This window comes from Penicillium citrinum, assembly GCF_028827155.1.
Source record: "Penicillium citrinum strain IBT 23319 chromosome Unknown utg000009l:1.0-4274883.0:1.0-4276374.0, whole genome shotgun sequence".
In the NCBI taxonomy this organism is placed as follows: Eukaryota; Fungi; Ascomycota; class Eurotiomycetes; order Eurotiales; family Aspergillaceae; genus Penicillium; species Penicillium citrinum.
The window spans coordinates 1,404,399-1,418,411 of record NW_026622694.1 but is presented as its reverse complement, the minus strand read 5'-3'; the positions used below and the strand labels follow the sequence as shown (position 1 = coordinate 1,418,411).

General features: G+C 49.2%; 7 protein-coding genes across 7 annotated transcripts; 2 read left to right on the top strand and 5 right to left on the bottom strand.

Moving 5' to 3' along the window:
- Nucleotides 1–89: 89 nt before the first annotated feature.
- Nucleotides 90–1,527, bottom strand: N7469_010005 (putative tetracycline transporter; the record flags this gene model as incomplete). Its single annotated transcript, XM_056648910.1, has 2 exons — nt 90–1,370; nt 1,459–1,527. 2 exons carry the CDS (start codon nt 1,525–1,527, stop codon nt 90–92), a joined length of 1,350 nt encoding a protein of 449 aa, XP_056496041.1.
- A 507-nt stretch (nt 1,528–2,034) lies between these two features.
- N7469_010004 (uncharacterized protein) lies at nt 2,035–3,498 on the bottom strand (the record flags this gene model as incomplete). Its single annotated transcript, XM_056648909.1, has 4 exons — nt 2,035–2,582; nt 2,644–3,157; nt 3,266–3,293; nt 3,350–3,498. The coding sequence occupies 4 exons, from the start codon at nt 3,496–3,498 to the stop codon at nt 2,035–2,037; spliced, it is 1,239 nt and encodes a 412-aa protein (XP_056496040.1).
- A 499-nt stretch (nt 3,499–3,997) lies between these two features.
- Nucleotides 3,998–4,547, bottom strand: N7469_010003 (uncharacterized protein; the record flags this gene model as incomplete). The annotated part of the gene is made up of 4 exons (XM_056648908.1): nt 3,998–4,024; nt 4,092–4,203; nt 4,343–4,374; nt 4,452–4,547. The coding sequence occupies 4 exons, from the start codon at nt 4,545–4,547 to the stop codon at nt 3,998–4,000; spliced, it is 267 nt and encodes an 88-aa protein (XP_056496039.1).
- A 170-nt stretch (nt 4,548–4,717) lies between these two features.
- On the bottom strand, nt 4,718–6,112 carry N7469_010002 (NUDIX hydrolase; the record flags this gene model as incomplete). Its single annotated transcript, XM_056648907.1, has 2 exons — nt 4,718–5,558; nt 5,628–6,112. 2 exons carry the CDS (start codon nt 6,110–6,112, stop codon nt 4,718–4,720), a joined length of 1,326 nt encoding a protein of 441 aa, XP_056496038.1.
- Nucleotides 6,113–6,814: 702 nt separating this feature from the next.
- On the top strand, nt 6,815–9,271 carry N7469_010001 (SPX domain protein; the record flags this gene model as incomplete). The annotated part of the gene is made up of 3 exons (XM_056648906.1): nt 6,815–6,846; nt 6,905–9,086; nt 9,152–9,271. 3 exons carry the CDS (start codon nt 6,815–6,817, stop codon nt 9,269–9,271), a joined length of 2,334 nt encoding a protein of 777 aa, XP_056496037.1.
- A 500-nt stretch (nt 9,272–9,771) lies between these two features.
- N7469_010000 (uncharacterized protein) lies at nt 9,772–10,531 on the top strand (the record flags this gene model as incomplete). The annotated part of the gene is made up of 4 exons (XM_056648905.1): nt 9,772–9,816; nt 9,892–10,245; nt 10,277–10,299; nt 10,366–10,531. 4 exons carry the CDS (start codon nt 9,772–9,774, stop codon nt 10,529–10,531), a joined length of 588 nt encoding a protein of 195 aa, XP_056496036.1.
- Nucleotides 10,532–11,188: 657 nt separating this feature from the next.
- On the bottom strand, nt 11,189–13,651 carry N7469_009999 (6-phosphofructo-2-kinase PFK26; the record flags this gene model as incomplete). The annotated part of the gene is made up of 2 exons (XM_056648904.1): nt 11,189–13,037; nt 13,362–13,651. The coding sequence occupies 2 exons, from the start codon at nt 13,649–13,651 to the stop codon at nt 11,189–11,191; spliced, it is 2,139 nt and encodes a 712-aa protein (XP_056496035.1).
- Nucleotides 13,652–14,013: the final 362 nt, after the last annotated feature.

Genomic DNA, 14,013 nt, shown 5'->3' with positions numbered 1-14,013 from the left:
AACCCTAATAAAGAACCAGAATATGTACTCCTTAATGCAACCCCAGATTCAATGCTAATCTTACACTCATGCCATACTGCTGCATCCAATCAATCCGTTTTATCATGCAGTAGTCTCGGCGCCTTCAATAAAGTAAAGACAGCTACGACAACCATCACCATCGCAGCACCACCAACATCATACGCCGCTTCACGACCAGCCCACCAGAAAAGCGAACAGAACAGAATAGGCCCAGTAGCCCTGCCAGCCTGGCCCCAGCCTCTCAATCGACCCATCACTGCTCCACGATCTTTATCACGAGCTTCAAAGCTACCCAGACTCTTCAATCCAGTTACAACAGTCGCACTAGTAACAGCCAGCAATCCACCAGCAGCATACAGACCTTGCACCGAAGTAACCCTCGCCAACAAGAAGAACGAAATCGCACAAGCCACAACCCCAACACGAATCGTAATCAGCGGCGGAAGTCGACGAACAAGCGTTCCCTGAAGAAGAGACGCAATAAGCCCCATCAATGAAAGAAGTCGACCATTCAACGCAGCAGGACTCGCATCCGAAATCCCAGCATAAAGCGTCGCAGTAAGGAAAGGGAGTGAAAACTCCAATCCAGAAAAAGGAAGTAAGAAAAGGAAATGCAAAGCATTGAGAATAACCGGACTATTCGTTCCCACATATTTCTCCTCCTCTTTGACATCCCTTTTGGCAATATCCTTCTGTTCACTCTTCTCCGTCTCGCCCTCCTTCACTAAAGTAGTAAAAGCAGGATGAGTCTCCGGCAAAAACCACCAAATAAACCCAGTTTCAATAACAACAAACCCCAACGATACAACAGCAGCAACAACAAATGGATTACTCTTCACAACACCAACCCCAGCAAGACTAGCACCAAGTAACGGTCCAACCGTAAACGCAATGGAGAAACAAGCCCCAATAAGCGCCATACAAGCACTTCTCCCTTTCTCATCCGAAACATCACCCACAATCGCATCGGCAAGTTGAACATTCGCCTCAGAAAGTCCACCAACAACGCGACTAGCCAAGAAAGTCCTGAAATCCGTCGCAGAAACCCAAAGCGCCACACTGGCTATATTACCGATCATCGAGAAAAGTAATGCGGGGCGTCGACCATGACGATCTGATAAGTGGCCTATTATTGGCGCGGCGAGGGCTTGGAGTAGGGAGAATAGTGATCCTAGGGCTCCGCCTAGGAGGACAATATCGTAGGTTGAATCTATGGGGCGGGCGAAGGCGTTTTTGTACGCGTTTAGGTAGTGGAGGATTCGGGTTAGGAGGGAGGTTGGAGAGGGGTCGTTTGCTCGGTAGAATGATAATAGAGAGGGGAAGAGTGGGAGGATGAAGGTGAATGAGATCTAAATTAGATTTGATATGTTAGTCTGTGTCTTTAAGCTGTGGTTGTATGGTGATTGGAGCTAAGGTGAGGTGAGAATCGAATCTTACCAGGTCCAAGAGGAGGGAGATCATTAAGATCTTAAGGACTTGTTTTCGTTGGGCGCCAGCGATAGCCATTTTGGATGAGATGCTGCTGGCGCCGAATTAAAAAGAGGAATTGAATGATTTGAATGTAAAGAATATGAAGGGGAATTGACGGGGTAGAAGTATGCGAAGTGAAAATAAACAAAAACAAAAGGTGAAGAAGAGTTGAGATGAGATGGACGTGGTCGGAAGGAAAGTAAATAGTGGAGAGAGTCTACGTTAAAATTGGACCAATCGGAGTTGGAGTTGATCACTCCATTGTTTGAACCATTCCCATCCACTATAATGATGATGATGATGATATACTAGAAATACATGAAATTATAAAGATCAATAAGGCAGATATAAGCCTTGAATGATTTGAAAATGCACGCTGGAAAATATGGCCCTTTCCCTGGGTTAAGTTGAGGGATATAAGTATCACTCTGGAAAAGAAAATTCGTTGCTTTCGTGGTTTGAATTTCAATGAGAGGGCAAATCGAGGTGATAGCAATGTGCCGGTCCTTCATTGAAAAGCATCGAGCCATATTCTTGTCGTTCTTATTGCGAAGCAGCGCCTGCAGGAGATCCGCTTGCACCACCACGTCCACGACCTCCCCGACCACCTCGACCACGGCCTCGGAAGTCTCCACGGCCACGACCTCCTCGGCTTCCATCACCTCGACCACGTCCGCCCTGGCGATTGTTTCGGTTACGACTGCCAGACTGGCCCTTAGAGCCAGCAGCATCGGGGTTCTCGGGATTGGCTGGGGTTGCTTGGAGTCCGGTTTCGGTCTCAGCGGGGTCCCGAGAAACACTGACCCAGCCGTCTGTGGTGGATGACGAGGTCATAGAGCCGGCATTATAGGTTGTTTCGGCGACGGGGTTGGTCGCGCCGGTGACTAGGGTCTGGGAAGGAGGAGCAACTTGCTCAGAGGTCGGGGTAGTCTCTTGCGCGGTGGCTTCAACCTCAGCGCCGACAGAGGTATCCTGGAGCTCGGTCAGTCCAGCATTGGCGAGGGTCGGGTCCGATGCTGGAACGGCGTCTGTCGCGAGTTCGGCAGGCTCAGCAGGAGCGAATTTGTTAGATGCCTGCTTCACGTCTCCGTCTGGGAATAGTTAGTATATGATTTTGTGTCGAGGCTAGCTCATGCCAGCTGAATAACTTACAGCTCAATTCCAGTAAATCACCCTCAACACCCGGGACCTTCTCATCTGCTCCATCAATCAACTTGATCATCGACGAAACAGCGTCCTGGTTGCCACCATAAACCTGATACAGTACTCCCTCGAAAGCACGGCTCTCCAAGGACTCCGCATCACCATCGCGACGGCTGTTAGCCGCAGCGCAGAGGAACCGGCTGACAGTCAACAATTGCTGACGCAGAAGCTTCGCAGTGGACTCCGTCGCATCGGCAATGGCATTTGCGCGTACTGCCTCTAGCTCCTCCTGGTGGCTCTTCTCAAGAGCAGCCTTTTGGCGGACGAGACGCTCCTCAAACTGATCAGTCACCGATTTATAATGTCCAATTTGTTCCTCGATCTGCGCAATGCTAGCCTGTAGAGCGGGCTTCTTCAGCGCCTGCGCCTTCTGATCTGCATTAATCTTCTTCTCCTCTACCAATTCATCGAGGGATTTGCCCTTGTTCTCGGCAATGATAGCGTCGACCTTGGCGGTAGCATTCTAAATTCACGAAATAGACATTAGCTAAAATTTCTCTGTTGTGTATTTCGAAATCCTCCGAGAAAAGGAAGCATCAATCTAGGGTCAGGCTTGACGTCTTGCACATACCAACTTCTTCACCGCATTGCGAAGACTCCTAGAAGCGCATTCAATTAGCTCCAGTAGCATTCACGTTGTGATCGCATCACCAACTTTTGCAATTCTTTCAAATAAGTAGACTCCGAGCCAGTCTCAGCCTGCTCTGCAATCGGGCTTTCAACTTCAGGCTTGGAGGTACTAGAAGCTCGGGAGGACTGCTTCTTGAGCTTGTCGGGGTTGTGGGTGGCGGAGGCGGGAGCCATGATGGAATGTGGGTAACACAGCGAGGAAACTTAAAAGTTGGAACGAAATTAAGCTGTACACTTGTGTACAAAGTACAAATGTCTTGTGGGAAAGGGGGGAAGGGGGTTGGAAAGAAGATGTGTAGGAGAGGAATGAGTTGATGGAGAATCGATGCGGGTGGAAGTCGCCCGAACCCTTTCCTGAATTGGTGGCCCACTTGACTACAGCTGGACCAGTCCAGTTGATCATACCAAGTTGACCATACGAGTGAAGAGGAAGAGGATGAGGAAAATGGCAAGAGGAAAAACAGAGAAATCGAGGTATTTGAATACTATATCCTGGACAGTATCCTATTGGGTATCATCTTACGCCAACGCCATAATTATTCCCAGCAAAAACACTCCATCACTGTCCCCCCGCATGTCTGGCCAATGCCAGCAAAGACCACTCGTATATGCCTGACTGTTTGATTCCAAACCAAAGCGCATGAATCCATGTCACTAACAGTTCGTGCCGAGTTCATCCCTGGAACTTGCGCAGCGTTTTCTACATAGAATCGACTCATCTTAGTATGATCCTCACAGACTCGATCGCATCCAATCTAGCCTTGTACCCAGCTATCGGCCAAACACTCATGACTAACCTCAGTGACCTTGCGAACAGCATTCGCAGAGATATTCTTGTCGCCTGACTTCCGCGACCGAATCGTTGTTTCGCGCATTAACCTGAGATATACCGATTAGCGTACTGAATCGGGCTTGCTGCGTTCGCATGAGGCACTTTTGGTCGCGTGGTAGACATCGCGCCTGGACACCATTTTGAGGGGAGTCGGGAGTAGGAAGATCATGACAATGAAGGACATACTCTTGCATGAATAGCATGTAGTCCAGAAATATCTAAGTTGCCGAGGCTTTTGGTCAGCATCCATCATCACCGTCACCGTACTAACGCGTTAGGGAAATCGCGAACGAACCAGGATATCAGCATTCTTGCTCACACTTCTATTAGAGTGTGCTTTGACGATTCGTTTGACAGTCCCTCGAGGGTAAAGTTTCTGAGTTGCTGCCATCTTGCTGGGTTTGATGTTCGTCAGAAGAGAATGACGGGTGATTGTTTACTCCAAGTTTCGATGTGGGGGGTCGATCTCGGATTATGTAATGTTCTATTTTGTTCTACTTTATATACTTTCGCAACATGTCCACCCTCCATCCTCCAAGGCAAGATTGAAGACATTGCTGATTATTGAAGTCTCCGACGATAGAATCGCCACGCTGTCAATGCAACAGCCGATCCAAATGTCACCCGCCAAGCTAGGAAAACGTAGATAGCCACCCGCAATCGCTGATAATATCCACGTAACATGATACCAACGGCGTAAGATGTTCCATCTGGATCCCGATCTTTCGGACCATAGTATCTCCCGACTCCAAGACCACCAATGCCAACTTCATTATCGTCGTGCTTCGGATCAGTGGTAATAGGGGCGGCGGCAGTCTCCGCATCGGAAGCCGTGTCACTGGGGCGAGCGCCAGATTTCACCATACGCGCATTACGTTTGCGCAAATTATATGTCAACACACTGACGATGAGCCGCAAATCCGGTGCCGTAAAGGTTGGGTATTTCCATTGTTGAACCGTAGTATGCGGAGGCAACATATCCAAGAAATCTGCCAAGATCCCGAGAGTCAGACCCCAGAGTAGAAGGGGACGATTTGTATCACCGGAGTCTGCCTGATTGCTCAAACACCATGATCTAAATCGTTGCAGCAGCGAGGTCTCTTTCTGATCTTCTGGGACGAATCCCGGGATTGAAGTACATTGTATCGTTTCGGCGGGGAGTAGACGGACAGCGGAGAATTGCATCCAACCTAGCATGGACCGGACAAGCATTCGCGTGAGAAAACCGCCTTGTCTCGCAAAACGCTGGGACATATCTACATGTTCGACTGTGCGGAGAGAGGAAGAAAGTAGAGCGCGAAGTGGTATCCAGTGGATAGAAGCGACCTCGGTAGGCTGCAGCTTGAGCATAGGAGAATCACTCCGGGTTGTGAGAAAGACGAAAGGACATAGAACCATCAATCTGATCAGATGAGATAGTTAGCAGCTGTGTATTTTCACTTGATAATCACCACCACCAGGAAGTACGTACGGTACCGATCCCCAACTCGTCGTAACCACTCGCTCCGGCAAGTTTCCCACACTGATACAATCATCGGTAGTCAAGTCCCAACCAATTTCCTCATCTGCTTCCCGAATCGCCGCAGCTCGATCATCTACGTCTTCGGGGTCTCGTTTTCCACCGGGTAAAGCGACATGACCGGTCCACCGATCTCCCGGTCGTGAAGCGCGCTTGATAAAGAGAACTTCGGGGTCACCATGTTGAACCCAAGGCTGATCGAAGAACTTCTGCAATCTCTGATCGACGGGGAGCGTAGGATCTGGTATATTTGAAGAAGTTGGCCAGTGATCGTAGGTTGGGCGAACGCGGAGGATCAAGGCGACGGAGGCACGTTTTTTGCATTGGGGTGGATTGGGAACTTGTGGATAAGGGCGGCGGTGAAGGTCAGTTAGGACATGGTGGAGGTGATGGGATAATCCCTGGTTGGGAGAATGGGATGAGGATGAGGAATCCATGAGATTATGTTAGTTTATACAGAGTATTGACCACCAAGCATCCAGCACTCAGTAAATCGATTGGATATGCAGGAGGGAGCCCATCGGGGAATGTTGGATTGGACTGGGCGGGACATCCTCGGCTTCCCCACAGCTCCACACTTACTTTGCTGTCTGCTAAGAGTACTCTGCCTCCGCAGGATGTTCTACTGAATACTTTGTATATCTTCCTCTTCCAGAGTGACATGTTTATATACATAGCATCTATTCATTCTATTAGTTAACTATATAGTATCTTTAATATATTGTAGTGTATAATGATTTGCACTATAATGCAGTGTATTGTACAATACAATACAACTGGACTATTCTGTTCTGCTGTTCTCAGCCATTGAAGAGCGCACGTGCTCCTCTTAGCTCGGAGCTACTCCCAAAGCGACCAGCTTCGCTTCACGTTTTGCACTTTGCTATTCTGCAATTTTCACGACTTGGGTATATTTGTTGACGATATTTTACAATTAACTACTGTTTTTTACTCTTTTTTTTCCACTTTGACTCGACTGAACCAAGTGAAATTTGCATTTCCAAAGGGTGGGCTGGGATGAACTGACTAAAAAACCCGCCCTTACCTTTTCAATACTTTAAAGTGACACAAGTTGCCATCTCGCCCGCTTTGCGTCTTGCTTCCTTCTCACTCCCCTCTTCCACCCCCCGGGATTAATCATGCGTTTTGGAAAGACCCTTCGGAAGGCCGTGTACCCCCCCTTGGAAGGGCCATTATATCGATTATGCAAAGCTGAAGACCCTGCTCAGAGAGCATGATGTCACTGATGAGGCCGATGATGGGAGTGACTCCGATGGCGGTCTTTGGACCGAACAGGACGAGGAAGCTTTCGTCCAGGAATTATTGAATGTGCAATTAGATAAGGTCAATTCCTTCCAATCTCAAACATCTCAGCAGCTTCGAGAGCGCACCTCCGCTTGTGAGGCGAAGCTGCGACCGTTGGCCCCGACGGCCGATCGAGAGGATGGTGGTGCTGGTGGCGGTGCTGATACCGATGCGGAAAAACGGAAGATCGCCTCAGAAGTCCTGCAGGAGCTGGACAGTATCACAAAGGAAGTCAGTGAATTGGAAAAATACAGTCGCATCAATTTCACCGGCTTCCTCAAAGCCGCCAAGAAGCATGACCGCAAGCGCGGCGCTCGATACCGCGTCAAGCCCCTGCTGCAGGTGCGCCTTTCTCAGCTGCCATTCAATTCGGAGGACTACTCGCCATTGGTTCACCGTCTATCGGTGATGTACTCCTTTGTACGTGAAACCCTCAGCCAGGATATCGTCCAGTCAAAGGAGACGGAACGTGGCTTTGGTCGAGATGTGTATTCGTCCTACAAGTTCTGGGTGCACGCCGACAACGTCCTCGAGACCAAGACCCATATCCTCCGTCGCCTGCCTGTCCTCATCTATAACCCGGGCACCAACAAGGACGTGCGCACCCTCCCCGATGATCCAACCATCACCTCTCTTTACTTCGACAACCCCCAGTTCGATCTGTACAACCAAAAAGTTGCCCGTGCCTCGGAGGCGGGATCGTTGCGCCTACGTTGGACTGGTCAGCTGCAAGATAAACCCCCCATCTTCCTCGAGAAGAAGATCGTCGCCGAAGATGACAGCAGCCGGGAAATCAAGGTCCAGCTCAAGGAAAAGCACATCAAGGAGTTCTTGGACGGCCAGTACCACTTGGACAAAAAGGTACACCGCATGGAGGATATGAATAATGGCGAGTCAGCCGAGGCCGAGTCTTTGAAACAGAATGTGGAGGAGCTGCAGTCTTTCATCAAGGACAACAATCTTCAGCCTATGCTTCGGGCCAACTACACCCGCACCGCATTCCAAATCCCCGGCGATGACCGAATTCGTATTTCCCTCGATACCAATCTCGCTTTAATTCGGGAGGATTCGCTGGATCGAGAGCGTCCTTGTCGTGATCCTTCTCAATGGCACCGAACCGATCTGGACGATGCCGCCGCATCCTATCCTTTCAACACCGTCCGAACTGGCGAGATCGTCCGTTTCCCTCACGCCCTTCTAGAGATCAAGTTACGTGGTAAAGCCCACGATTCCGAATGGGTCAATGATCTCATGTCCTCGCACCTGGTCAAGGAGGCACCTCGATTTTCCAAGTTCGTCCACGGCATTGCTCAGCTATTCGAGGACCATGTCAATAGTTTCCCTTTCTGGCTTGGTGAACTCGAGAACGATATCCGTCGAGACCCCGAAACCGCCTTTCATCAAGAACAAGAGCGTTTAGCTAAGCGGGCAGAAGATGATATGGCTGTCGGTAGTTTCCTGGGTGGTCCGGGTAGTCCCAGTGCTGGTCCGCTATCAGGATCTCCTTCTCGCCGATGGATTGATAGTGGCTCACGTTCGAACATGCGCCGACCTTCCGGGATGAGTGAGGGTGCCCCTCCACCGAAGCCACGTCTCTCCGTCGTTGAGCCTGAACGTCGCCCGCAACCAGAACAATCCGCTGAACCGATCGAGGAATCGCCAACCTCTTCCCATACCGTCTTCTCTCTCTGGCAGTCCTTGAGCCAGAAATTCCACAACTGGACAGGAAAGCAGGATGTTGTCTTACCACCAGGTGTCCGTGACCCAGGTGTCTGGATTAAGGATGCTGGACCCGTCCGCGTCGAAAGTAAAGTGTGGCTCGCCAACCAGCGAACCTTCATCAAATGGCTTCATGTTAGCATCCTACTCTCATCTTTTTCATTGGGCTTGTACAATGCTGCAGGGAAACACAACCGCATCGCTCAAGCCTTAGCTGTTGTCTACACTTTCTTCGCCATTTTCACGGCCGCCTGGGGCTGGTACATATATGAGAAACGCGCTCGGTTAATCCGCCAGCGCAGTGGGAAGGATTTGGACAATATGATCGGTCCTTTAATCGTTTGTGTTGGTTTGGCCATTGCGTTGGTCTTGAACTTTGCTTTCAAGGTAGGTCTTTTTTTTTGGTCTCTATCTCCCTTATCTATTTTCTATTCCATTCTAACTCGCTATAGTATCAAAACATGATGAAAAAGGCTCATGAACCTGCTTTCTCCGAGCCTACTTATAATGTCTCCGCTGTTGACTCAACAGCTTCATGGGGGCCGAATTCCCCAGCGCAGCAAATCTTGTAACCAATCCAAATCTGTAAGGGTGTACTTCATTTCGGATTCTCAAAAATTTTGCACTTACTTCACTGCTCAGCTGTGTAAAATATTTCTCCATATGTCGATTTATCTTTGAGGCTTTGGGACCAAGCTGAATTGGCGATTGCATCTTCGGAGCTACGGTGTATTTATGAATAGCTACAATGACTTTCGGTATAGACACACAGCAGCATAGCAGCAGTAGTAGTATTCAAGTAATAGCTAGTTCATTAAACAGTGGTAGATGTAAGCACTTGTCAAGTGATATATTTACAAAAGTAAATAATACTTCGAGTATGTAGAATGTACACCGAACAGAATCGAAATAATTCGGGACCAGCGGAAACTCTTCTACAAATTGCTGACAAATTGTCGTTTCATACTCAACTCAACTTTAAACGAACCTCAACTTCCCCTCCTCACCCTCGAACCCTCGGAATTCCAGGAAAAAAAAGCCCTTCAGATCGAAATCCACATCCAAATTCAATATGACAAATTTCACAATCCAAATTATCTCCGACACAATCTGCCCCGTACGTCTCTCCCCAATAACCCTAGTATTCCAAATTTGCCCTAAATACATCATATAAACTAATTGGGAACGATAGTGGTGCTACATCGGTTTCAAACGTCTAAGCACCGCAATAATAACGCACAAAAAATCTCATCCTGATGATACATTTACATTACACTGGAAAGCATTCTACTTGAATCCAAGCTCGCCATCATATCCAGGCGTAAATAAACGAGAAATGTACGCCGCGAAATTCGGGGCTGCGAGGACAGACGCGATTATCGCGCGTCTTTCTTCCGTCGGTGAGAATGAAGGTATTAAGTTCTCTTTTGGTGGAAATTCTGGACGAACGAGGGATTCGCATCGGGTTATTTGGTATGCTGGTAATGTTGCGACTACGACCGGTAAAGATTCGGGCTCAGAAGGATTCGGAATTCAGAGTGCCGTTGTGCAGAATTTATTCCGGGCTTATTTTGAAGAGGAGAAGAATATTACTGATCCGGTTGTTCTTAAGAATGCGGCTGTTGAGGCTGGATTAGATGGGGGTGAGATTGACGCATTGCTGAAGTCTGATCGGGGTGGAGGAGGAGGTTGATGCTGAAGCTGGGGATGCGGCGAGGAAGTTGGTTTCTGGTGTGCCTTTCTTTGAAATTCAAGGGAAGTATGTTATTGAAGGGGCGGATGAACCGGAGGCGTTTTTGGAGGTCTTTGAGAGGGTTAAGAATGGGGAGTAATCGAGACAAATGTAGGTCTACTTTTGGCATATCTTGACTTGGTGATGTCAGTATCCATACCCATACTACATTAGTATGTGTATGGGGATATTATCTACCTACAGGTACATATTTGTTGTTTTCGTGCAATGTTCCAGACCCTAGGTAGAATTTACTGCAGTGATGGCTCTATTTTTATGTCCGTAATTACTAGTAGCTGAATCCATCCATGGATGGCATGTTGAGGAATGAGGATGTAAGAATGTTGATATTGAGTAGTGCTTGAGCTATACTACTAAGCAGAGTCGCATCAAATAGCGATATTCCCACCATCACTGCATATCTATATATATGTGCTCGGGCACAGCTAGTAAATCGTGAGACTATCACGATTCCAAACGCCAAGCGAAGAGGCAGGTGAGGATAGAGAAGATAAAAACGCCCATAATGCACGGTGAATCATAAGTCAAGAAGAAGACAACAGGGTGGCAGAAAGAGGCAGCAAATGGGTAAAATACAAAATCAGCAAGGGCAAAAGGATACACGTCCAAAGTAGCATCAACATGAACAAATGAACAAAGGTGAGCGGAGAAGAAAAAGAGAGCAAGGAGGGTATGAGGACATCGACCGGGCTCAACAGTCAAGTCATGACAATTCATGCAATCATAAAGGAGAAATCTAGGCCTTCTGCTTCTGCGTGGCGCCAACCTGGTGTAGCTCATATTGAGGGACGTAGTCGAACCAATCGGTTTCTGGGTTGTACTGATACGCCTTGAAATCCACACCATATGGCTTAGGCTCCAACATATACAGCATGCCCATGGGAACATCAAGATCAGCGACCTCATCCCGCTTGAGACCACGGAAATAAGACAGAAGAACACGCGCGGTAGATCGGTGACTGACGAGCAGAACGTGATCGGTCGTGCGCTCGACTTCGACGATGACAGTCCGGAGGCGGTTGATAATATCGAGGTAGCCTTCACCTCCAGGTCCGGGATACCGATAGAAGAGTTTGTCCTTCTTGCGATGCGCGTAATCCTCGGGGTATTGCTCCTGAATCTCCTTATAGGTCATACCCTCCATCTTTCCGGAATGTAGTTCATCCAGCATGCGCATCTGCTTTACATCGTATTCCTCCTCATTGAAGTACTCAACGGATTGGACACAGCGCTTCATCATGGAAGACCAGACGCAGAAATTGCGTGGCCGGTCGCGAGGAATCCATGACGGATTGGGAGGTGTGCTGTCACCAGGTCGAGGAGGGAAGTGCTTTAGCAGGTCCTTTTGTCGCTGGTACAACTCCCACTGCTTTCGCTGGTGGTCAATGAAACGAGTCATGGCCTTGGCAAAGCGCTTGCCATTCTCGCTAAGATCAGAGTCTCCACCGATACGGCCGGCTGCATCGTCCACGCTTTCGCCATGCCTCGTGATCCAGATCTGACGGGGGGATAAATTGAAGTTGAGCAAGTAGTAAACGACTTGTGACGAGAGGAAACCATGAGTCTGGTGGGAGACGACTTTGCGGCCAACGTCAATCATTTGGATGTAGGCCATATTGTTCTTCTCCTCGTATTCACCCAGAGGCACGTATGACCTTTCGTAGAGAGCAACTCGTCTCTTGAAGTCCTCGAGTGCCTCAGTAGGGTCCTTACCCTTGTAGTCTGGACCAGAGAGTTTCAGACGCATGTTCGCCTCCAGCAAATCCTTGTCCACACAGCTGCTCTCCAAGAACAGGATTCCAAGCTCGGGGCCGGCACGCTTGCGAATGTGGTCAACAATAGCCTTGCGACGTTCCATCGTGCTGTTGGTAGCATCGAGAATACCGACACTCCCGCCGTCCTCCATAATGTACTGAAGGAGTTCATCGAGGGTATCCAGGGCGACTTGCTCACGGAGCTTGACGGCGCGTTGATTTTGGGGGTCGAAGAAGTTGGCAGTCTGATCCATAGGTTCCGGGGATGCTTCTTTCACTGCCTCGTCGTCATCTTGAATGGACTCAGCAGGACCAGCATCGATGGAAGGAATCACGGTGCTGCCATTTTGTGAGACAGATTCAGACTCTTCGCCGTTGACAAGAATCTTAGTCGGGACAACAGGTGGTGGGAGTGGTGCTTCACTCTCGCTCTCGGGCGGCGAGGTCTGCTTCTGATTGCTGGTTCCCACGCTGACACTAAGCCGACGAACTGAGTCGAGGAGGTCCTGTTGGACATTGGGGCTAGACTTTTCACGGCCCTTATCAAGGTGGGCCGGGGACGGTGACCGACCTGCAGCCACACGACGACGCTCGCCGACGTTAAAGATTTGGGTATCATGCTGCAGCCAGTTTAGGTATCGAGCAAGTTTCTTGGTGATATAACTCTTGCCACGAGCCGGCAGACCGACCATGACGATGACCAACTTGGCACCAACATCACGTTTGGCAATACGTCCATCGGGGGAGACCTTGGACTTCGTCAAGCCGGGAATATCAAGGGTAGTTGCCCGAATACGACCACCAGGGGTTGCCGGTTGGTTGATACCTTGTCTGTAAACGGAAATGTGTTAGTCACGTTTAAGTTAAAACAGCAAATAAAAAAGCTTGTTCTCCCAGACAAAAAAAATAAGGTAGAAAATAAGATAGGCCGATCACCCGACAGGCACCACGGCTCATCCCTCCGGCAAAAGCAACAACCTAGGGGGGAAAGGGTAGGCTCCGGCTACCGCAGGTCTGGGAAACCCGAGACAAGAGGCGCAGGCACCAAACAGCGCCGATCAACAAGAACGACTCCCATAGGTCGAGTGAAGGGATGTTCAGGCACAAGGTTCCCATCGGAGAGTGATGGACGACTAAAAAAAGCAGAATACTTACATCTGTGGAGACGGGGGTGCGGTAGAAATCGGAGTGTCCGTCAGGGCACTTCCGACTCCGCCCTTGGGCGCCTGCGATGTTTTTTCGGAATGCAAGTCATTGCCTAGCGCTCTGCCGACAACGGTCTTCGGGGGAGGCATTAAAGATCCTTCTTTTCCCGAGCCGGCGCTAGTGGTCGAACTGATTCCGTTTGGTTGATTCATATTCCTCTGATCCCCCTGGGTTGCAGGATCTGGTGATGAGGCCGACGTCATGATGGCCGACCGCGCGATGTTGGAATGTTGCGCCATCCCCTGCGAAGGGGGTTGGAGAGGTGGGGTGAGTTAAGAAGGTTTGAGATACAGTGACACTGGGCTATCGATAGATATGATGACCCTCGAGATTGTGGGTTGAGAGGTGATTTATAGCGATGAACTCGCAGGGATCTGATGAAAGGGCCTTTTTTTTCGAGGGGAGAACAAAGTGGGGAGGGAAAAAAGAGGGCGGCGAGGCGGATGACTCAACTCCGGGCCCAACGTCACTTCATCAACACAGCATCAACTATACCAAATATACACTGGTAAAGGACGCCAAAAATTGAGGTGGTGGAGGTAAGATGAAAGCGATACTGCTTGGATAGAAGGCAGGCTTGGTTTTGGCTGAAGTGATTGAG